The sequence below is a fragment of the Oncorhynchus tshawytscha genome, linkage group LG10, assembly GCF_018296145.1.
Source record: "Oncorhynchus tshawytscha isolate Ot180627B linkage group LG10, Otsh_v2.0, whole genome shotgun sequence".
Classification (NCBI taxonomy): domain Eukaryota; kingdom Metazoa; phylum Chordata; class Actinopteri; order Salmoniformes; family Salmonidae; genus Oncorhynchus; species Oncorhynchus tshawytscha.
This window is the reverse complement of record NC_056438.1, coordinates 81,558,980-81,579,401: the sequence shown is the minus strand read 5'-3', so window position 1 is coordinate 81,579,401 and position 20,422 is coordinate 81,558,980. Positions and strand designations below refer to the sequence as shown.

At 52.9% G+C, this 20,422-nt stretch overlaps 1 protein-coding gene across 1 annotated transcript in view; it reads left to right on the top strand.

Annotated features, from left to right (window-relative positions):
• The window catches only part of LOC121847639 (metallophosphoesterase 1-like), a 65,151-nt gene extending 48,480 nt beyond the window's left edge, over window positions 1–16,671 (top strand). Inside the window, exons 8-9 of the mRNA XM_042329565.1 lie at window positions 11,007–11,147; window positions 15,967–16,671. Coding sequence (XP_042185499.1) covers window positions 11,007–11,147; window positions 15,967–16,155 — 330 coding nt within the window. The 3' untranslated portion in view covers window positions 16,156–16,671. The remainder of the gene's footprint in view (window positions 1–11,006; window positions 11,148–15,966) is intronic.
• The last annotated feature ends 3,751 nt before the right edge of the window (window positions 16,672–20,422 follow it).

Here is a 20,422-nt window from a genome sequence, read left to right as displayed (position 1 = left end):
GCCCCACTAGTCTACCTGCCGCCCCACTAGGCTACCTGCCTCTAACCACTAGGCTACCTGCCTCTAACCACTAGGCTACCTGCCTCTAACCACTAGGCTACCTGACTCTAACCACTAGTCTACCTGCTGCCCCACTAGTCTACCTGCCTCTAACCACTAGTCTACCTGCCTCTAACCACTAGTCTACCTGCCGCCCCACTAGTCTACCTGCCTCTAACCACTAGTCTACCTGCCTCTAACCACTAGTCTACCTGCCGCCCCACTAGTCTACCTGCCGCCCCACTAGGCTACCTGCCTCTAACCACTAGTCTACATGCCTCTAACCACTAGTCTACCTGCTGCCCCACTAGTCTACCTGCTGCCCCACTAGGCTACCTGCCTCTAACCACTAGTCTACCTGCCTCTAACCACTAGTCTACCTGCCTCTAACCACTAGTCTACCTGCCTCTAACCACTAGTCTACCTGCCTCTAACCACTAGGCTACCTGCCTCTAACCACTAGTCTACCTGCCTCTAACCACTAGGCTACCTGCCTCTAACCACTAGTCTACCTGCTGCCTCACTAGTCTACCTGCCGCCCCACTAGGCTACCTGCCTCTAACCACTAGGCTACCTGCTGCCCCACTAGTCTACCTGCCGCCCCACTAGGCTACCTGCCTCTAACCACTAGCCTACCTGCCTCTAACCACTAGTCTATCTGCCTCTAACCACTAGGCTACCTGCCTCTAACCACTAGTCTACCTGCCTCTAACCACTAGGCTACCTGCCTCTAACCACTAGTCTACCTGCTGCCTCACTAGTCTACCTGCCGCCCCACTAGGCTACCTGCCTCTAACCACTAGGCTACCTGCCTCTAACCACTAGTCTACCTGCCTCTAACCACTAGGCTACCTGCCTCTAACCACTAGGCTACCTGCCTCTAACCACTAGGCTACCTGCCTCTAACCACTAGTTTACCTGCTGCCCCACTAGTCTACCTGCCTCTAACCACTAGTCTACCTGCCTCTAACCACTAGGCTACCTGCCTCTAACCACTAGGCTACCTGCCTCTAACCACTAGGCTACCTGCTGCCCCACTAGTCTCCCTGCCGCCCCACTAGGCTACCTGCCTCTAACCACTAGGCTACCTGCCTCTAACCACTAGTCTACCTGCCTCTAACCACTAGGCTACCTGCCTCTAACCACTAGGCTACCTGCCTCTAACCACTAGGCTAGCTGCCTCTAACCACTAGTCTACCTGCCTCTAACCACTAGTCTACCTGCCGCCCCACTAGGCTACCTGCCTCTAACCACTAGGCTACCTGCCTCTAACCACTAGTCTACCTGCTGCCCCACTAGTCTACCTGCCGCCCCACTAGGCTACCTGCCTCTAACCACTAGGCTACCTGCCTCTAACCACTAGTCTACCTGCTGCCCCACTAGTCTACCTGCCGCCCCACTAGGCTACCTGCCTCTAACCACTAGGCTACCTGCCTCTAACCACTAGTCTACCTGCTGCCCCACTAGTCTACCTGCCTCTAACCACTAGTCTACCTGCCTCTAACCACTAGTCTACCTGCCGCCCCACTAGGCTACCTGCCTCTAACCACTAGGCTACCTGACTCTAACCACTAGTCTACCTGCTGCCCCACTAGTCTACCTGCCTCTAACCACTAGTCTACCTGCCTCTAACCACTAGTCTACCTGCCGCCCCACTAGTCTACCTCCCTCTAACCACTAGTCTACCTGCCTAACCACTAGTCTACCTGCCGCCCCACTAGTCTACCTGCCGCCCCACTAGGCTACCTGCCTCTAACCACTAGTCTACATGCCTCTAACCACTAGTCTACCTGCTGCCCCACTAGTCTACCTGCTGCCCCACTAGGCTACCTGCCTCTAACCACTAGTCTACCTGCCTCTAACCACTAGTCTACCTGCCTCTAACCACTAGTCTACCTGCCTCTAACCACTAGTCTACCTGCCTCTAACCACTAGGCTACCTGCCTCTAACCACTAGTCTACCTGCCTCTAACCACTAGGCTACCTGCCTCTAACCACTAGTCTACCTGCTGCCTCACTAGTCTACCTGCCGCCCCACTAGGCTACCTGCCTCTAACCACTAGCCTACCTGCCTCTAACCACTAGTCTATCTGCCTCTAACCACTAGGCTACCTGCCTCTAACCACTAGTCTACCTGCCTCTAACCACTAGGCTACCTGCCTCTAACCACTAGTCTACCTGCTGCCTCACTAGTCTACCTGCCGCCCCACTAGGCTACCTGCCTCTAACCACCAGGCTACCTGCCTCTAACCACTAGTCTACCTGCCTCTAACCACTAGGCTACCTGCCTCTAACCACTAGGCTACCTGCCTCTAACCACTAGGCTACCTGCCTCTAACCACTAGTTTACCTGCTGCCCCACTAGTCTACCTGCCTCTAACCACTAGTCTACCTGCCTCTAACCACAGGCTACCTGCCTCTAACCACTAGGCTACCTGCCTCTAACCACTAGGCTACCTGCTGCCCCACTAGTCTCCCTGCCGCCCCACTAGGCTACCTGCCTCTAACCACTAGGCTACCTGCCTCTAACCACTAGTCTACCTGCCTCTAACCACTAGGCTACCTGCCTCTAACCACTAGGCTACCTGCCTCTAACCACTAGGCTAGCTGCCTCTAACCACTAGTCTACCTGCCTCTAACCACTAGTCTACCTGCCGCCCCACTAGGCTACCTGCCTCTAACCACTAGGCTACCTGCCTCTAACCACTAGTCTACCTGCTGCCCCATTAGTCTACCTGCCGCCCCACTAGGCTACCTGCCTCTAACCACTAGGCTACCTGCCTCTAACCACTAGTCTACCTGCTGCCCCACTAGTCTACCTGCCGCCCCACTAGGCTACCTGCCTCTAACCACTAGGCTACCTGCCTCTAACCACTAGTCTACCTGCCCCACTAGTCTACCTGCCTCTAACCACTAGTCTACCTGCCTCTAACCACTAGTCTACCTGCCTCTAACCACTAGGCTACCTGCCTCTAACCACTAGGCTACCTGCCTCTAACCACTAGTCTACCTGCCTCTAACCACTAGGCTACCTGCCTCTAACCACTAGTCTACCTGCCGCCCCACTAGGCTACCTGCCTCTAACCACTAGGCTGCCTGCCTCTAACCACTAGGCTACCTGCCTCTAACCACTAGGCTACCTGCCTCTAACCACTAGTCTACCTGCCTCTAACCACTAGGCTACCTGCCTCTAACCACTAGTCTACCTGCCTCTAACCACTAGTCTACCTGCTGCCCCACTAGTCTACCTGCCGCCCCACTAGGCTACCTGCCTCTAACCACTAGGCTACCTGCCTCTAACCACTAGTCTACCTGCCTCTAACCACTAGTCTACCTGCCTCTAACCACTAGTCTACCTGCCCTAACCACTAGTCTACCTGCCTCTAACCACTAGTCTACCCACTAGTCTACCTGCCTCTAACCACTAGTCTACCTGCCTCTAACCACTAGTCTACCTGCCTCTAACCACTAGTCTACCTGCCTCTAACCACTAGTCTACCTGCCTCTAACCACTAGTCTACCTGCCTCTAACCACTAGTCTACCTGCCTCTAACCACTAGTCTACCTGCCTCTAACCACTAGTCTACCTGCCTCTAACCACTAGTCTACCTGCCTCTAACCACTAGTCTACCTGCCTCTAACCACTAGTCTACCTGCCTCTAACCACTAGTCTACCTGCCTCTAACCACTAGTCTACCTGCCACCCCACCAGTCTACCTGCCTCTAACCACTAGTCTACCTGCCTCTAACCACTAGTCTACCTGCCTCTAACCACTAGTCTACCTGCCTCTAACCACTAGTCTACCTGCCCCTAACCACCAGTCTACCTGCCTCTAACCACTAGTCTACCTGCTGCCCCACTAGGCTACCTGCCTCTAACCACTAGTCTACCTGCCTCTAACCACTAGTCTACCTGCCTCTAACCACTAGGCTACCTGCCTCTAACCACTAGTCTACCTGCCTCCCCCACTAGTCTACCTGCCTCTAACCACTAGTCTACCTGCCTCTAACCACTAGTCTACCTGCCTCCCCACCAGTCTACCTGCCTCTAACCACTAGGCTACCTGCCGCCCCACTAGTCTACCTGCCTCTAACCACTAGTCTACCTGCCTCTAACCACTAGGCTACCTGCCTGCCCCACTAGGCTACCTGCCTCTAACCACTAGTCTACCTGCCTCTAACCACTAGTCTACCTGCCTCTAACCACTAGGCTACCTGCTGCCCCACTAGGCTACCTGCCTCTAACCACTCTAACCGCTTTCAACATCTATAGTGTGGTCATCATATTAGCTTTCAACATCTATAGTGTGGCCAGTGGTCATCATGCAGCTCTCTCTGACCTCTCTTACTTATGGGCGTCTTGGTTATCCAGTAAATTATTATTTTGTTGAGGACCACCCGGTACTAGAGGATATACAGAGCATTCAAAAAGTATTCAGACCCCTTGACTTTTTCCACATGTTGTTACGTTACACCCTTATTCTAAAATGGATTAAATTGTTTTTTCCCTCATCAATCTACACACAATACCCCATAATGACATCACAATACTCCATAATGACATCACAATACTCCATAATGACATCACAATACTCCATAATGACATCAAAATACTCCATAATGACATCACAATACCCCATAATGACATCACAATACTCCATAATGACATCACAATACTCCATAATGACATCACAATACTCCATAATGACATCACAATACCCCATAATGACATCACAATACTCCATAATGACATCACAATACTCCATAATTAAATCAAATCAAATCAAATCAAATTTATTTATATAGCCCTTCGTACATCAGCTGATATCTCAAAGTGCTGTACAGAAACCCAGCCTAAAACCCCAAACAGCAAGCAATGCAGGTGTAGAAGCACGGTGGCTAGGAAAAACTCCCTAGAAAGGCCAAAACCTAGGAAGAAACCTAGAGAGGAACCAGGCTATGTGGGGTGGCCAGTCCTCTTCTGGCTGTGCCGGGTGGAGATTATAACAGAACATGGCCAAGATGTTCAAATGTTCATAAATGACCAGCATGGTCGAATAATAATAAGGCAGAACAGTTGAAACTGGAGCAGCAGCACAGTCAGGTGGAAGTTGAAACTGGAGCAGCAGCATGGCCAGGTGGACTGGGGACAGCAAGGAGTCATCATGTCAGGTAGTCCTGGGGCATGGTCCAAGGGCAGGTCAGTTGAAACTGGAACAGCAGCATGGCCAGGTGGACTGGGGACAGCAAGGAGTCATCATGTCAGGTAGTCCTGGAGCTCAGGTCCTAGGGCTCAGGTCCTCCGAGAGAGAGAAAGAAAGAGAGAAGGAGAGAATTAGAGAACGCACACTTAGATTCACACAGGACACCGAATAGGACAGGAGAAGTACTCCAGATATAACAAACTGACCCCAGCCCCCCGACACATAAACTACTGCAGCATAAATACTGGAGGCTGAGACAGGAGGGGTCAGGAGACACTGTGGCCCCATCCGAGGTCACCCCGGACAGGGCCAAACAGGAAGGATATAACCCCACCCACTTTGCCAAAGCACAGCCCCCACACCACTAGAGGGATATCTTCAACCACCAACTTACCATCCTGAGACAAGGCTGAGTATAGCCCACAAAGATCTCCGCCACGGCACAACCCAAGGGGGGCGCCAACCCAGACAGGATGACCACAACAGTGAATCAACCCACTCAGGTGACGCACCCCCTCCAGGGACGGCATGAGAGAGCCCCAGTAAGCCAGTGACCCAGCCCCTGTAATAGGGTTAGAGGCAGAGAATCCCAGTGGAAAGAGGGGAGCCGGCCAGGCAGAGACAGCAAGGGCGGTTCGTTGCTCCAGAGCCTTTCCGTTCACCTTCACACTCCTGGGCCAGACTACACTCAATCATATGACCCACTGAAGAGATGAGTCTTCAGTAAATACTTAAAGGTTGAGACCGAGTTTGCGTCTCTGACATGGGTAGGCAGACCGTTCCATAAAAATGGAGCTCTATAGGAGAAAGCCCTGCCTCCAGCTGTTTGCTTAGAAATTCTAGGGACAATTAGGAGGCCTGCGTCTTGTGACCGTAGCGTACGTGTAGGTATGTACGGCAGGACCAAATCAGAGAGATAGGTAGGAGCAAGCCCATGTAATGCTTTGTAGGTTAGCAGTAAAACCTTGAAATCAGCCCTTGCTTTGACAGGAAGCCAGTGTAGAGAGGCTAGCACTGGAGTAATATGATCAAATTTTTTGGTTCTAGTCAGGATTCTAGCAGCCGTATTTAGCACTAACTGAAGTTTATTTAGTGCTTTATCCGGGTAGCCGGAAAATAGAGCATTGCAGTAGTCTAACCTAGAAGTGACAAAAGCATGGATTAATTTTTCTGCATCATTTTTGGACAGAAAGTTTCTGATTTTTGCAATGTTACGTAGATGGAAAAAAGATGTCCTTGAAATGGTCTTGATATGTTCTTCAAAAGAGAGATCAGGGTCCAGAGTAACGCCGAGGTCCTTCACAGTTTTATTTGAGACGACTGTACAACCATTAAGATTAATTGTCAGATTCAACAGAATATCTCTTTGTTTCTTGGGACCTAGAACAAGCATCTCTGTTTTGTCCGAGTTTAATAGTAGAAAGTTTGCAGCCATCCACTTCCTTATGTCTGAAACACATGCTTCTAGCGAGGGCAATTTTGGGGCTTCACCATGTTTCATTGAAATGTACAGCTGTGTGTCATCCGCATAGCAGTGAAAGTTTACATTATGTTTTCGAATAACATCCCCAAGAGGTAAAATATATAGTGAGAACAATAGTGGTCCTAAAACGGAACCTTGAGGAACACCGAAATTTACAGTTGATTTGTCAGAGGACAAACCATTCACAGAGACAAACTGATATCTTTCCGACAGATAAGATCTAAACCAGGCCAGAACTTGTCCGTGTAGACCAATTTGGGTTTCCAATCTCTCCAAAAGAATGTGGTGATCGATGGTATCAAAAGCGGCACTAAGGTCTAGGAGCACGAGGACAGATGCAGAGCCTCGGTCCGATGCCATTAAAATGTCATTTACCACCTTCACAAGTGCCGTCTCAGTGCTATGATGGGGTCTAAAACCAGACTGAAGCATTTCGTATACATTGTTTGTCTTCAGGAAGGCAGTGAGTTGCTGAGCAACAGCCTTCTCTAAAATTTTTGAGAGGAATGGAAGATTCGATATAGGCCGATAGTTTTTTATATTTTCTGGGTCAAGGTTTGGCTTTTTCAAGAGAGGCTTTATTACTGCCACTTTTAGTGAGTTTGGTACACATCCAGTGGATAGAGAGCCGTTTATTATGTTCAACATAGGAGGGCCAAGCACAGGAATCAGCTCTTTCAGTAGTTTAGTTGGAATAGGGTCCAGTATGCAGCTTGAAGGTTTAGAGGCCATGATTATTTTCATCATTGTGTCAAGAGATATAGTACTAAAACACTTGAGCGTCTCTCTTGATCCTAGGTCCTGGCAGAGTTGTGCAGACTCAGGACAACTGAGGTTTTGAGGAATACGCAGGTTTAAAGAAGAGTCCGTAATTTGCTTTCTAATAATCATAATCTTTTCCTCAAAGAAGTTCATGAATTTATCACTGCTAAAGTGAAAGTCATCCTCTCTTGGGGAATGCTGCTTTTTAGTTAGCTTTGCGACAGTATCAAAAAGGAATTTCGGATTGTTCTTATTTTCCTCAATTAAGTTAGAAAAATAGGATGATCGAGCAGCAGTAAGGGCTCTTCAGTACTGCACGGTACTGTCTTTCCAAGCTAGTCGGAAGACTTCCAGTTTGGTGTGGCGCCATTTCCGTTCCAATTTTCTGGAAGCTTGCTTCAGAGCTCGGGTATTTTCTGTGTACCAGGGAGCTAGTTTCTTATGAGAATTTTTTTTAGTTTTTAGGGGTGCAACTGCATCTAGGGTATTGCGCAAGGTTAAATTGAGATCCTCAGTTAGGTGGTTAACTGATTTTTGTCCTCTAGCGTCCTTGGGTAGACAGAGGGAATCTGGAAGGGCATCAAGGAATCTTTGTGTTGTCTGTGAATTTATAGCACAACTTTTGATGTTCCTTGGTTGGGGTCTGAGCAGATTATTTGTTGCAATTGCAAACGTAATAAAATGGTGGTCCGATAGTCCAGGATTATGAGGAAAAACATTAAGATCCACCACATTTATTCCATGGGACAAAACTAGGTCCAGCGTATGACTGTGACAGTGAGTGGGTCCAGAGACATGTTGGACAAAACCCACTGAGTCGATGATGGCTCCGAAAGCCTTTTGGAGTGGGTCTGTGGACTTTTCCATGTGAATATTAAAGTCACCAAAGATTAGAATATTATCTGCTATGACTACAAGGTCCGATAGGAATTCAGGGAACTCAGTGAGAAACGCTGTATATGGCCCAGGAGGCCTGTAAACAGTAGCTATAAAAAGTGATTGAGTAGGCTGCATAGATTTCATGACTAGAAGCTCAAAAGACGAAAACGTTTTTTTTTTTTTTTTGTAAATTGAAATTTGCGATCGTAAATGTTAGCAACCCCTCCGCCTTTGCGGGATGCACGGGGATATGGTCACTAGTGTAGCCAGGAGGTGAGGCCTCATTTAAAACAGTAAATTCATCAGGCTTAAGCCATGTTTCAGTCAGGCCAATCACATCAAGATTATGATCAGTGATTAGTTCATTGACTATAATTGCCTTTGAAGTAAGGGATCTAACATTAAGTAGCCCTATTTTGAGATGTGAGGTATCATGATCTCTTTCAGTAATGACAGGAATGGAGGTGGTCTTTATCCTAGTGAGATTGCTAAGGCGAACACCGCCATGTTTAGTTTTGCCCAACCTAGGTCGAGGCACAGACACGGTCTCAATGGTGATAGCTGAGCTGACTACACTGACTGTGCTAGTGGCAGACTCCACTATGCTGGCAGGCTGGCTAACAGCCTGCTGCCTGGCCTGCACCCTATTTCATTGTGGAGCTAGAGGAGTTAGAGCCCTGTCTATGTTGGTAGATAAGATGAGAGCACCCCTCCAGCTAGGATGGAGTCCGTCACTCCTCAGCAGGTCAGGCTTGGTCCTGTTTGTGGGTGAGTCCCAGAAAGAGGGCCAATTATCTACAAATTCTATCTTTTGGGAGGGGCAGAAAACAGTTTTCAACCAGCGATTGAGTTGTGAGACTCTGCTGTAGAGCTCATCACTCCCCCTAACTGGGAGGGGGCCAGAGACAATTACTCGATGCCGACACATCTTTCTAGCTGATAGATTACATCACAATTACATCACAATATCCCACAATGACATCACAATATCCCACAATGACATCACAATATCCCACAATGACATCACAATATCCCACAATGACATCACAATACCCCATAATGACATCACAATACCCCATAATGACATCACAATACTCCATAATTACATCACAATACCCCACAATGACATCACAATATCCCACAATGACATCACAATATCCCACAATGACATCACAATATCCCACAATGACACCACAATACCCCACAATGACATCACAATACCCCATAATGACATTTTTGAAAATGTATTTTAAAAACTATCACATTTACATAATTATTCAGACCCTTTACTCAGTACTTTGTGGAAGCACCTTTGGCAGTGACGACAGCCTCGAGTCTTCTTGGGTATGACGCTACAAGCTAGGCACCTCCCATTCTTCTCTGCAGATCCTCTCAAGCTCTGTCAGGTTGGATAGGGAGTGTTGCTGCACAGCTATTTTCAGCTGTCTCCAGACATGTTCAATCGGGTTCAAGTCCGGGCTCTGGCTGGGCCACTCAAGGACAGAGCCTTGTCCCGAAGCCACTCCTGCTTTGTCTTGGCTGTGTGCTTAGGGTTGTTGTCCTATTGGAAGGTGACCATTCATTTTTTGGTACCCTTCCCCAGATCTCTGCCTCGACACAATCCTGTCTCGGAGCTCTACGGACAATTCCTTCGACCTCATGGCTTGGTTTTTGCTCTGACAGTCACTGTCAACTGTGGGACCTTATATAGACAGGTGTGTGCCTTTCCAAATTATGTCCAATCAATTGAATTTACCACAGGTGGACTCCAATCAAGTTGTAGAAACATCTCAAGGATGATCAATGGAAACAGGATGCACCTGAGCTGAATTTTCAAGTCTCATAGTAAAGGGTCTGAATATTTATGTAAATAAGGTATTTCAGTTTTTTTTTTTTTAATACAACTGGCAAAAATATCTAGAAACCTGTTTTCTCTTTGTCATTATGGGGTATTGTGATGTCATTATGGGGTATTGTGATGTCATTATGGGGTATTGTGATGTCATTATGGGATATTGTGATGTCATTATGGGGTATTGTGATGTCATTATGGGGTATTGTGATGTCATTATGGGGTATTGTGATGTCATTATGGGGTATTGTGATGTCAATATGGGATATTGTGATGTCATTATGGGATATTGTGATGTCATTATGGGGTATTGTGATGTCATTATGGGATATTGTGATGTCATTATGGGATATTGTGATGTCATTATGGGATATTGTGATGTCATTATGGGGTATTGTGATGTCATTATGGGATATTGTGATGTCATTATGGGATATTGTGATGTCATTATGGGATATTGTGATGTCATTATGGGATATTGCAATGTCATTATGGGATATTGCGATGTCATTATGGGATATTGTGATGTCATTATGGGATATTGTGATGTCATTATGGGGTATTGTGTGTAGATTGATGAGGGGGATAATTTGATCTATTTTAGAACGTAAAAATATCTAGAAACCTGTTTTGTCTTTGTCATTATGGGGTATTGTGATGTCATTATGGGGTATTGTGATGTCATTATGGGGTAAAATGTGGAAAAAGGGAAGGGGTCTGAATACTTTCTAATCTAAACACAGATACAGGAACTGAGTGTTTGATTGGTTCTCACCCTCCCTCCCAGCTGCTGCAGTGGTTTAAGCCTCGCCTGGTTCTCAGTGGCCACACCCACAGTGGTTGTCAGGTTCTCCATGACAACAAGTACCCAGAGATCAGTGTTCCGTCCTTCAACTGGAGGAACCGCAACAACCCCAGTTTCATACTGGTAAGTCACTAACTAACAAATTAACTAATTATACCTACTGTACCGCAACTCTAATAATGCCTTGGTACCTCTTAGCCTGATCCCACACCAGTTTGTGCTTCAGCCATCTCCTTTAATCCCAGGATGTACACACACATCTCTACCTCTACCTTTCTCTCTCCTCTCCCTCCATCATCTCCCTCTCTCTCTCCTCTCCCTCCATCACCTCCCTCTCTCTCTCCTCTCCCTCCATCACCTCTCTCTCTCTCCCCTCTCCCTCATCACCTCCCTCTCTCTCTCCTCTCCCTCCATCACCTCTCTCTCTCTCCCCTCTCCCTCATCACCTCCCTCTCTCTCTTTCCATCACCTCCCTCTCTCTCTCCTCTCCCTCCATCACCTCCCTCTCTCTCTCCTCTCCCTCCATCACCTCCCTCTCTCTCTCCTCTCCCTCCATCACCTCCCTCTCTCTCTCTCCTCTCCCTCCATCACCTCCCTCTCTCTCTCCTCTCCCTCCATCACCCCCTCTCTCTCTCTCCTCTCCCTCCATCACCTCTCTCTCTCTCCTCTCCCTCATCACCTCCCTCTCTCTCCTCTCCCTCCATCACCTCCCTCTCTCTCTCCTCTCCCTCCATCACCTCTCTCTCTCTCTCCTCTCCCTCTGTCACCCCCCCTCTCTCTCTCTCCTCTCCCTCTGTCACCCCCTCTCTCTCTCTCCTCTCCCTCTGTCACCCCCCTCTCTCTCTCTCCTCTCCCTCCATCACCCCCCCCCCTCTCTCTCTCCTCTCCCTCCATCACCTCTCTCTCTCTCCTCTCCCTCATCACCTCCCTCTCTCTCCTCTCCCTCCATCACCTCCCTCTCTCTCTCCTCTCCCTCTGTCACCCCTCTCTCTCTCTCCTCTCCCTCCATCACCCCCTCTCTCTCTCCTCTCCCTCCATCACCTCTCTCTCTCTCCTCTCCCTCATCACCTCCCTCTCTCTCCTCTCCCTCCATCACCTCCCTCTCTCTCTCCTCTCCCTCCATCACCTCCCTCTCTCTCTCCTCTCCCTCCATCACCTCCCTCTCTCTCTCCTCTCCCTCCATCACCTCCCCTCTCTCTCTCCTCTCCCTCCATCACCTCTCTCTCTCTCCTCTCCCTCATCACCTCCCTCTCTCTCCTCTCCCTCCATCACCTCCCTCTCTCTCTCCTCTCCCTCCATCACCTCTCTCTCTCTCTCCTCTCCCTCTGTCACCCCCCTCTCTCTCTCTCCTCTCCCTCTGTCACCCCCTCTCTCCTCCTCCTCCTCACCCCTCTCTCTCTCTCTTCTCCCTCCATCACCCCCTCTCTCTCCTCCCCCTCCGTCACCTCTCTCCGGCACCCCCTCTCTCTCCATCCGTCACTCTCCATCCTACACCCCTCTCTCTCTCCCTTCATCACCCCCTCTCTCTCTCTTCTCCCTCCATCACCCCCTCTCTCTCTCCTCTCCCTCTGTCACCCCCTCTCTCTCCTCTCCCTCCGTCACACCTCTCTCCGGCCTCCCCCTCTCTCTCTCCATCCGTCCTCTGCATCCTACACCCCCCTCTCTCTCTCCCTCCATCACCCTCTCTCTCTCTCTCTCCCTCCATCACACCCCCCTCTCTCTCTCCTCTCCCTCTGTCACCCACCTCTCTCTCTCTCCCCCGTCACCACCTCTCTCTCTCTCCCTCCTCACCCCCTCTCTCCTCTCCATCACACCCCCTCTCTCTCTCCTCTCCCTCTGTCACCACCCTCTCTCTCTCCTCTCCCTCTGTCACCCCCTCTCTCTCTCTCCTCTCCCTCCGTCACCACCTCTCTCTCCTCTCCCTCTGTCACCCCTCTCTCTCTCTCTCCTCTCCCTCCGTCACCACCTCTCTCTCCTCTCCCTCCGTCACCACCTCTCTCTCCTCTCCCTCTGTCACCCCCTCTCTCTCTCTCTCCCTCCCTCCATCACCACCTCTCTCTCCTCTCCCTCTGTCACCCCTCTCTCTCTCTCTCCTCTCCCTCCGTCACCACCTCTCTCTCCTCTCCCTCTGTCACCCCTCTCTCTCTCTCTCCTCTCCCTCTGTCACCCACCTCTCTCTCTCCTCTCCCTCTGTCACCCCCTCTCTCTCTCCTCTCCCTCTGTCACCCCCCCTCTCTCCCTCCGTCACCCACCTCTCTCTCCTCTCCCTCTGTCACCCCCCCTCTCTCTCCTCTCCCTCCGTCACCACCTCTCTCGCCTCTCCCTCTGTCACCCCCTCTCTCCCTGTCCCACCCACCTCTCTCTCCTCTCCCTCTCACCCCCTCTCTCCCTCCGTCACCCCCCTCTCTCTCTCTTCTCCCTCCGTCACCCCCTCTCTCTTCTCCTTCTGTCACCCCTCTTTCTCTTCTCCCTCTGTCACCCCCTCTTTCCCTCCGTCACCCCCTCTCTCTTCTCCCTCCTTCCCTCTCTCTTCTCCCTCCGTCACCTCCTCTCTCTTCTCCCTCCGTCACCCCCCTCTCTTCTCCCTCCGTCACCTCCTCTCTCTTCTCCCTCCGTCACCTCCTCTCTCTTCTCCCTCCGTCACCCCTCTCTCTTCTCCCTCCGTCACCCCTCTCTCTTCTCCCTCCGTCACCCCCCTCTCTCTCTTCTCCCTCCGTCACCCCCCTCGCTCTCTGTTCTCCCTCCTCACCCCCCTCTCTCTTCTCTCTGTCACCCCCTCTCTCTCTCTTCTCCCTCCATCACCCCCTCTCTCTCTCCTCTCCCTCTGTCACCCCCTCTCTCTCTCTCCTCTCCCTCCGTCACCACCTCTCTCTCCTCTCCCTCTGTCACCCCCTCTCTCTCTCTCTCCTCTCCCTCCGTCACCACCTCTCTCTCCTCTCCCTCCGTCACCACCTCTCTCTCCTCTCCCTCTGTCACCCCTCTCTCTCTCTCTCTCCCTCTGTCACCACCTCTCTCTCCTCTCCCTCTGTCACCCCCTCTCTCTCTCTCTCCTCTCCCTCCGTCACCACCTCTCTCTCCTCTCCCTCTGTCACCCCTCTCTCTCTCTCTCCTCTCCCTCTGTCACCCACCTCTCTCTCTCCTCTCCCTCTGTCACCCCCCCTCTCTCTCTCCTCTCCCTCTGTCACCCCCCTCTCTCCCTCCGTCACCCACCTCTCTCTCCTCTCCCTCTGTCACCCCCTCTCTCTCTCCTCTCCCTCCGTCACCACCTCTCTCGCCTCTCCCTCTGTCACCCCCTCTCTCCCTCCATCACCCACCCACCTCTCTCTCCTCTCCCTCTGTCACCCCCTCTCTCCCTCCGTCACCCCCTCTCTCTCTCTTCTCCCTCCGTCACCCCCTCTCTCTTCTCCTTCTGTCACCCCTCTTTCTCTTCTCCCTCTGTCACCCCCTCTTTCCCTCCTTCCGTCCCCCTCTCTCTTCTCCCTCCTTCCCCCCTCTCTCTTCTCCCTCCGTCACCTCCTCTCTCTTCTCCCTCCGTCACCCCCTCTCTCTTCTCCCTCCGTCACCTCCTCTCTCTTCTCCCTCCGTCACCCCTCTCTCTTCTCCCTCCGTCACCCCCTCTCTCTTCTCCCTCCGTCACCCCCTCTCTCTTCTCCCTCCGTCACCCCCCCTCTCTCTCTTCTCCCTCCGTCACCCCCTCGCTCTCTGTTCTCCCTCCGTCACCCCCCTCTCTCTTCTCTCTCTCCGTCACCCCCCTCTCTCTCTTCTCCCTCCGTCACCCCCTCTCTCTTCTCCCTCCGTCACCCCTCTCTCTCTTCTCCCTCCGTCACCCCCTCTCTCTTCTCCCTCCGTCACCCCCCCTCTCTCTCTTCTCCCTCCGTCACCCCCTCGCTCTCTGTTCTCCCTCCGTCACCCCCTCTCTCTTCTCTCTCCGTCACCCCCCTCTCTCTCTCTTCTCCCTCCGTCACCCCCTCTCTCTTCTCCTTCTGTCACCCCTCTCTCTCTTCTCCCTCCTCCCCCACCCCCTCTTTCTCTTCTCCCTCTGTCACCCCCCCCCTCTCTCTCTCTTCTCCCTCCGTCACCCCTCTCTCTTCTCCTCTCTGTCACCCCTCTCTCTATTCTCCCTCCGTCACCCCCCCTCTTTCTCTTCTCCCTCCGTCACCACCTCTCTCTCCTCTCCCTCTGTCATCCCCTCTCTCTCGCCTCTCCCTCTGTCACCCCCTCTCTCCCTCCGTCACCCACCTCTCTCTCCTCTCCCTCTGTCCCCCCTCTCTCCCTCCGTCACCCCCCTCTCTCTCTCCCTCCGTCACCCCCTCTCTCTTCTCCTTCTGTCACCCCTCTCTCTCTTCTCCCTCCGTCACCCCCTCTTTCTCTTCTCCCTCTGTCACCCCCTCTTTCCCTCCGTCACCCCTCTCTCTCTTCTCCCTCCGTCACCCCCTCTCTCTTCTCCTTCTGTCACCCCTCTCTCTCTTCTCCCTCCGTCACCCCCCTCTCTTTCCCTCCGTCACCCCTCTCTCTCTTCTCCCTCCGTCACCCCCTCTCTCTTCTCCCTCCGTCACCCCTCTCTCTCTTCTCCCTCCGTCACCCCCTCTCCCTCCGTCACCCCCCCCCCCTCTCTTCTCCCTCCGTCACCCCCCCTCTCTCTCTCTTCTCCCTCCGTCACCCCCTCTCTTCTCCTTCTGTCACCCCCTCTCTCCCCCTCCATCACCCCTCTTTCTCTCTCTCCCTCCGTCACCCCCTCTCTCCCTCCGTCACCCCCCTCTCTTCTCCCTCCGTCACCCCCTCTCTCTTCTCCCTCCGTCACCCCCCTCTCTCTCTCTCTTCTCCCTCCGTCACCCCCTCTCTTCTCCTTCTGTCACCCCTCTCTCCCCCTCCATCACCCCTCTTTCTCTCTCTCCATCCGTCACCCCCTCTCTCCCTCCGTCACCCCTCTCTCCTCTCCAAGGGTTCGTTCTCCTCCAGTGGTTACGGCCTGTCTAAGTGTTTCCTTCCAGAGGAGAGTACAGTGATAGCCCTCTACTGTTCTACAGGAGCCAGCCTCCTCTTCCTCCTCCCTCTGGTTCACTGCCTGTGGATGCGAGGCCTTTTCCGGTGCCTCATCCTCTGTCCAATCAGCAAACACAAGTTTCTCTGACGGTCTCAGGTAGAGGTTGTCCCTGACTGCTGAATGATACAGGGTGAGATATGGGCTACATCCCATCTCAAATGGCACCCTATTCCCTATTAAGTGCACTACTTTTAACCAGGTTAGCCCATAGGTGCTCTGGTAAGAAGTAGTGTACTACGTAGGGAATAGGGCGCAACTTGGGACGTAGCCACGCTGTCCTCCCCCTAAAGCAGGGGTGGCTGGTGCTCCTGCCCTGGGAGGCTGCCGTGGGTTTGCAGGGTTGTGCTCCACCAGGTCATGTGAACACAGGACCAAGTCTTGCTGGTTTGCTGACAGGTTTGTTAGAGTAGGGCTGAAACAAAAGCCTGCACACCCAGTAGCCTTCCAAAAGGAAAATTGGTCATCCTATTGGGAGGTAAAGTAATCTGACTCTAGACCTGTAGTTAAGGACAGCCTCTACCTGGAGAGAACCTGTGTGACCCCCTCCCCTCCACAGAGAACCTGTGTGACCCCCCCTCCCCCCACAGAGAACCTGTGTGACCCCCCCCCACAGAGAACCTGTGTGACCCCCTCCCCCCACAGAGACTTGGACCCCGTTTTGAGAATTCTGTATTTTCCCCCCACAAAACCTTGAAATGAAATTCCCATTCCACAAAAAGAACACAGAGAACAGGGGTCAGGATGGTGACCCCAGGGGTCAGGACAGAGAACCAGGGGTCAGGATGGACCCCTCCCCACAGGGTCAGGATGGAGAACAGGGTCAGGATCCCCACAGAGAACAGGTGTCCCCCACAGGATGGAGACCCCCTCCCCCCACAGGGGTCAGGATCCCCCACAGAGAACCTGTGGGGTCAGGATGGAGAACCTGTGGACCCCTCCCCCACAGAGAACTGGGGTCAGGATGGAGACCCCCTCCCCCCACAGAGGGTCAGGATGGAGAACAGGACCCCCTCCCCCAGGAGAGAACCTGTGTGACCCCCTCAGGACAGAGAACAGAACCTGTCCCCCTCCCCCACAGAGGTCATGGTGAGACCCCCTCAGGACAGAGAACCTGGTGACCCCCTCAGGACAGAGAACCTGGTCAGACCCCTCCCCCCACAGGGTCAGGATGGAGACAGGGGTCCCCAGGATGGAGAACAGGGGTCAGGATGGAGAACAGGGGTCAGGATGGAGAACAGGGGTCAGGATGGAGAACAGGGGTCAGGATGGAGAACAGGGGTCAGGATGGAGAACAGGTGTCAGGATGGAGAACAGGGGTCAGGATGGAGAACAGGGTGTCAGGATGGAGAACAGGGGTCAGGATGGAGAACAGGGGTCAGGATGGAGAACAGGGGTCAGGATGGAGAACAGGGGTCAGGATGGAGAACAGGGTCAGGGATGGAGGGAGGACAGGGGTCAGGATGGAGAACAGGGGTCAGGATGGAGAACAGGGGTCAGGATGGAGAACAGGTGTCATGGTGGAGAACAGGGGTCAGGATGGAGAACAGGGGTCAGGATGGAGAACAGGGGTCAGGATGGAGAACAGGTGTCAGGATGGAGAACAGGGGTCATGGTGGAGAACAGGGGTCAGGATGGAGAACAGGTGTCAGGATGGAGAACAGGTGTCAGGATGGAGAACAGGGGTCAGGATGGAGAACAGGGGTCAGGATGGAGAACAGGGGTCAGGATGGAGAACAGGGGTCAGGATGGAGAACAGGGGTCAGGATGGAGAACAGGGGTCAGGATGGAGAACAGGGGTCATGGTGGAGAACAGGGGTCATGGTGGAGAACAGGGGTCAGGATGGAGAACAGGGGTCAGGATGGAGAACAGGGGTCATGGTGGAGAACAGGGGTCAGGATGGAGAACAGGTGTCAGGATGGAGAACAGGGGTCAGGATGGAGAACAGGGGTCAGGATGGAGAACAGGGGTCAGGATGGAGAACAGGGGTCAGGATGGAGAACAGGGGGTCAGGATGGAGAACAGGGGTCAGGATGGAGAACAGGGGTCAGGATGGAGAACAGGGGTCATGGTGGAGAACAGGGGTCAGGATGGAGAACAGGGGTCAGGATGGAGAACAGGGGTCAGGATGGAGAACAGGGGTCAGGATGGAGAACAGGGGTCAGGATGGAGAACAGGGGTCAGGATGGAGAACAGGGGTCAGGATGGAGAACAGGGGTCAGGATGGAGAACAGGGTCAGGATGGAGAACAGGGGTCAGGATGGAGAACAGGGGTCAGGATGGAGAACAGGGGTCAGGATGGAGAACAGGGGTCAGGATGGAGAACAGGGGTCAGGATGGAGAACAGGGGTCAGGATGGAGAACAGGGGTCAGGATGGAGAACAGGGGTCAGGATGGAGAACAGGGGTCAGGATGGAGAACAGGGGTCAGGATGGAGAACAGGGGTCAGGATGGAGAACAGGGGTCAGGATGGAGAACAGGGGTCAGGATGGAGAACAGGGGTCAGGATGGAGAACAGGGGTCAGGATGGAGAACAGGGGTCAGGATGGAGAACAGGGGTCAGGATGGAGAACAGGGGTCAGGATGGAGAACAGGGGTCAGGATGGAGAACAGGTGTCAGGATGGAGAACAGGGGTCAGGATGGAGAACAGGGGTCAGGATGGAGAACAGGGGTCAGGATGGAGAACAGGGGTCAGGATGGAGAACAGGGGTCAGGATGGAGAACAGGGGTCAGGATGGAGAACAGGGGTCAGGATGGAGAACAGGGGTCAGGATGGAGAACAGGGGTCAGGATGGAGAACAGGGGTCAGGATGGAGAACAGGGGTCAGGATGGAGAACAGGGGTCAGGATGGAGAACAGGGGTCAGGATGGAGAACAGGTGTCAGGATGGAGAACAGGGGTCAGGATGGAGAACAGGGGTCATGGTGGAGAACAGGGGTCAGGATGGAGAACAGGGGTCAGGATGGAGAACAGGGGTCAGGATGGAGAACAGGGGTCAGGATGGAGAACAGGGGTCAGGATGGAGAACAGGGTCAGGATGGAGAACAGGGGTCAGGATGGAGAACAGGGGTCAGGATGGAGAACAGGTGTCAGGATGGAGAACAGGTGTCAGGATGGAGAACAGGTGTCAGGATGGAGAACAGGGGTCAGGATGGAGAACAGGGGTCAGGATGGAGAACAGGTGTCAGGATGGAGAACAGGGGTCAGGATGGAGAACAGGGGTCAGGATGGAGAACAGGTGTCAGGATGGAGAACAGGGGTCAGGATGGAGAACAGGGGTCAGGATGGAGAACAGGGGTCAGGATGGAGAACAGGGGTCAGGATGGAGAACAGGGTCAGGATGGAGAACAGGGTGTCAGGATGGAGAACAGGGGTCAGGATGGAGAACAGGGGTCAGGATGGAGAACAGGGGTCAGGATGGAGAACAGGTGTCAGGATGGAGAACAGGGGTCAGGATGGAGAACAGGGGTCATGGTGGAGAACAGGGGTCAGGATGGAGAACAGGTGTCAGGATGGAGAACAGGGGTCAGGATGGAGAACAGGGGTCAGGATGGAGAACAGGGGTCAGGATGGAGAACAGGGGTCAGGATGGAGAACAGGGGTCAGGATGGAGAACAGGGGTCAGGATGGAGAACAGGGGTCAGGATGGAGAACAGGGGTCAGGATGGAGAACAGGGGTCAGGATGGAGAACAGGGGTCAGGATGGAGAACAGGGGTCAGGATGGAGAACAGGGGTCATGGTGGAGAACAGGGGTCAGGATGGAGAACAGGGGTCAGGATGGAGAACAGGGGTCAGGATGGAGAACAGGGGTCATGGTGGAGAACAGGGGTCAGGATGGAGAACAGGGGTCAGGATGGAGAACAGGGGTCAGGATGGAGAACAGGGGTCAGGATGGAGAACAGGGGTCAGGATGGAGAACAGGGGTCAGGATGGAGAACAGGGGTCAGGATGGAGAACAGGGGTCAGGATGGAGAACAGGGGTCAGGATGGAGAACAGGGGTCATGGATGGAGAACAGGGGTCAGGATGGAGAACAGGGGTCAGGATGGAGAACAGGGGTCAGGATGGAGAACAGGGGTCAGGATGGAGAACAGGGGTCAGGATGGAGAACAGGGGTCAGGATGGAGAACAGGGGTCAGGATGGAGAACAGGGGTCAGGATGGAGAACAGGGGTCAGGATGGAGAACAGGGTCAGGATGGAGAACAGGGGTCAGGATGGAGAACAGGGGTCAGGATGGAGAACAGGGGTCAGGATGGAGAACAGGGTCAGGATGGAGAACAGGGGTCAGGATGGAGAACAGGGGTCAGGATGGAGAACAGGGGTCAGGATGGAGAACAGGGGTCAGGATGGAGAA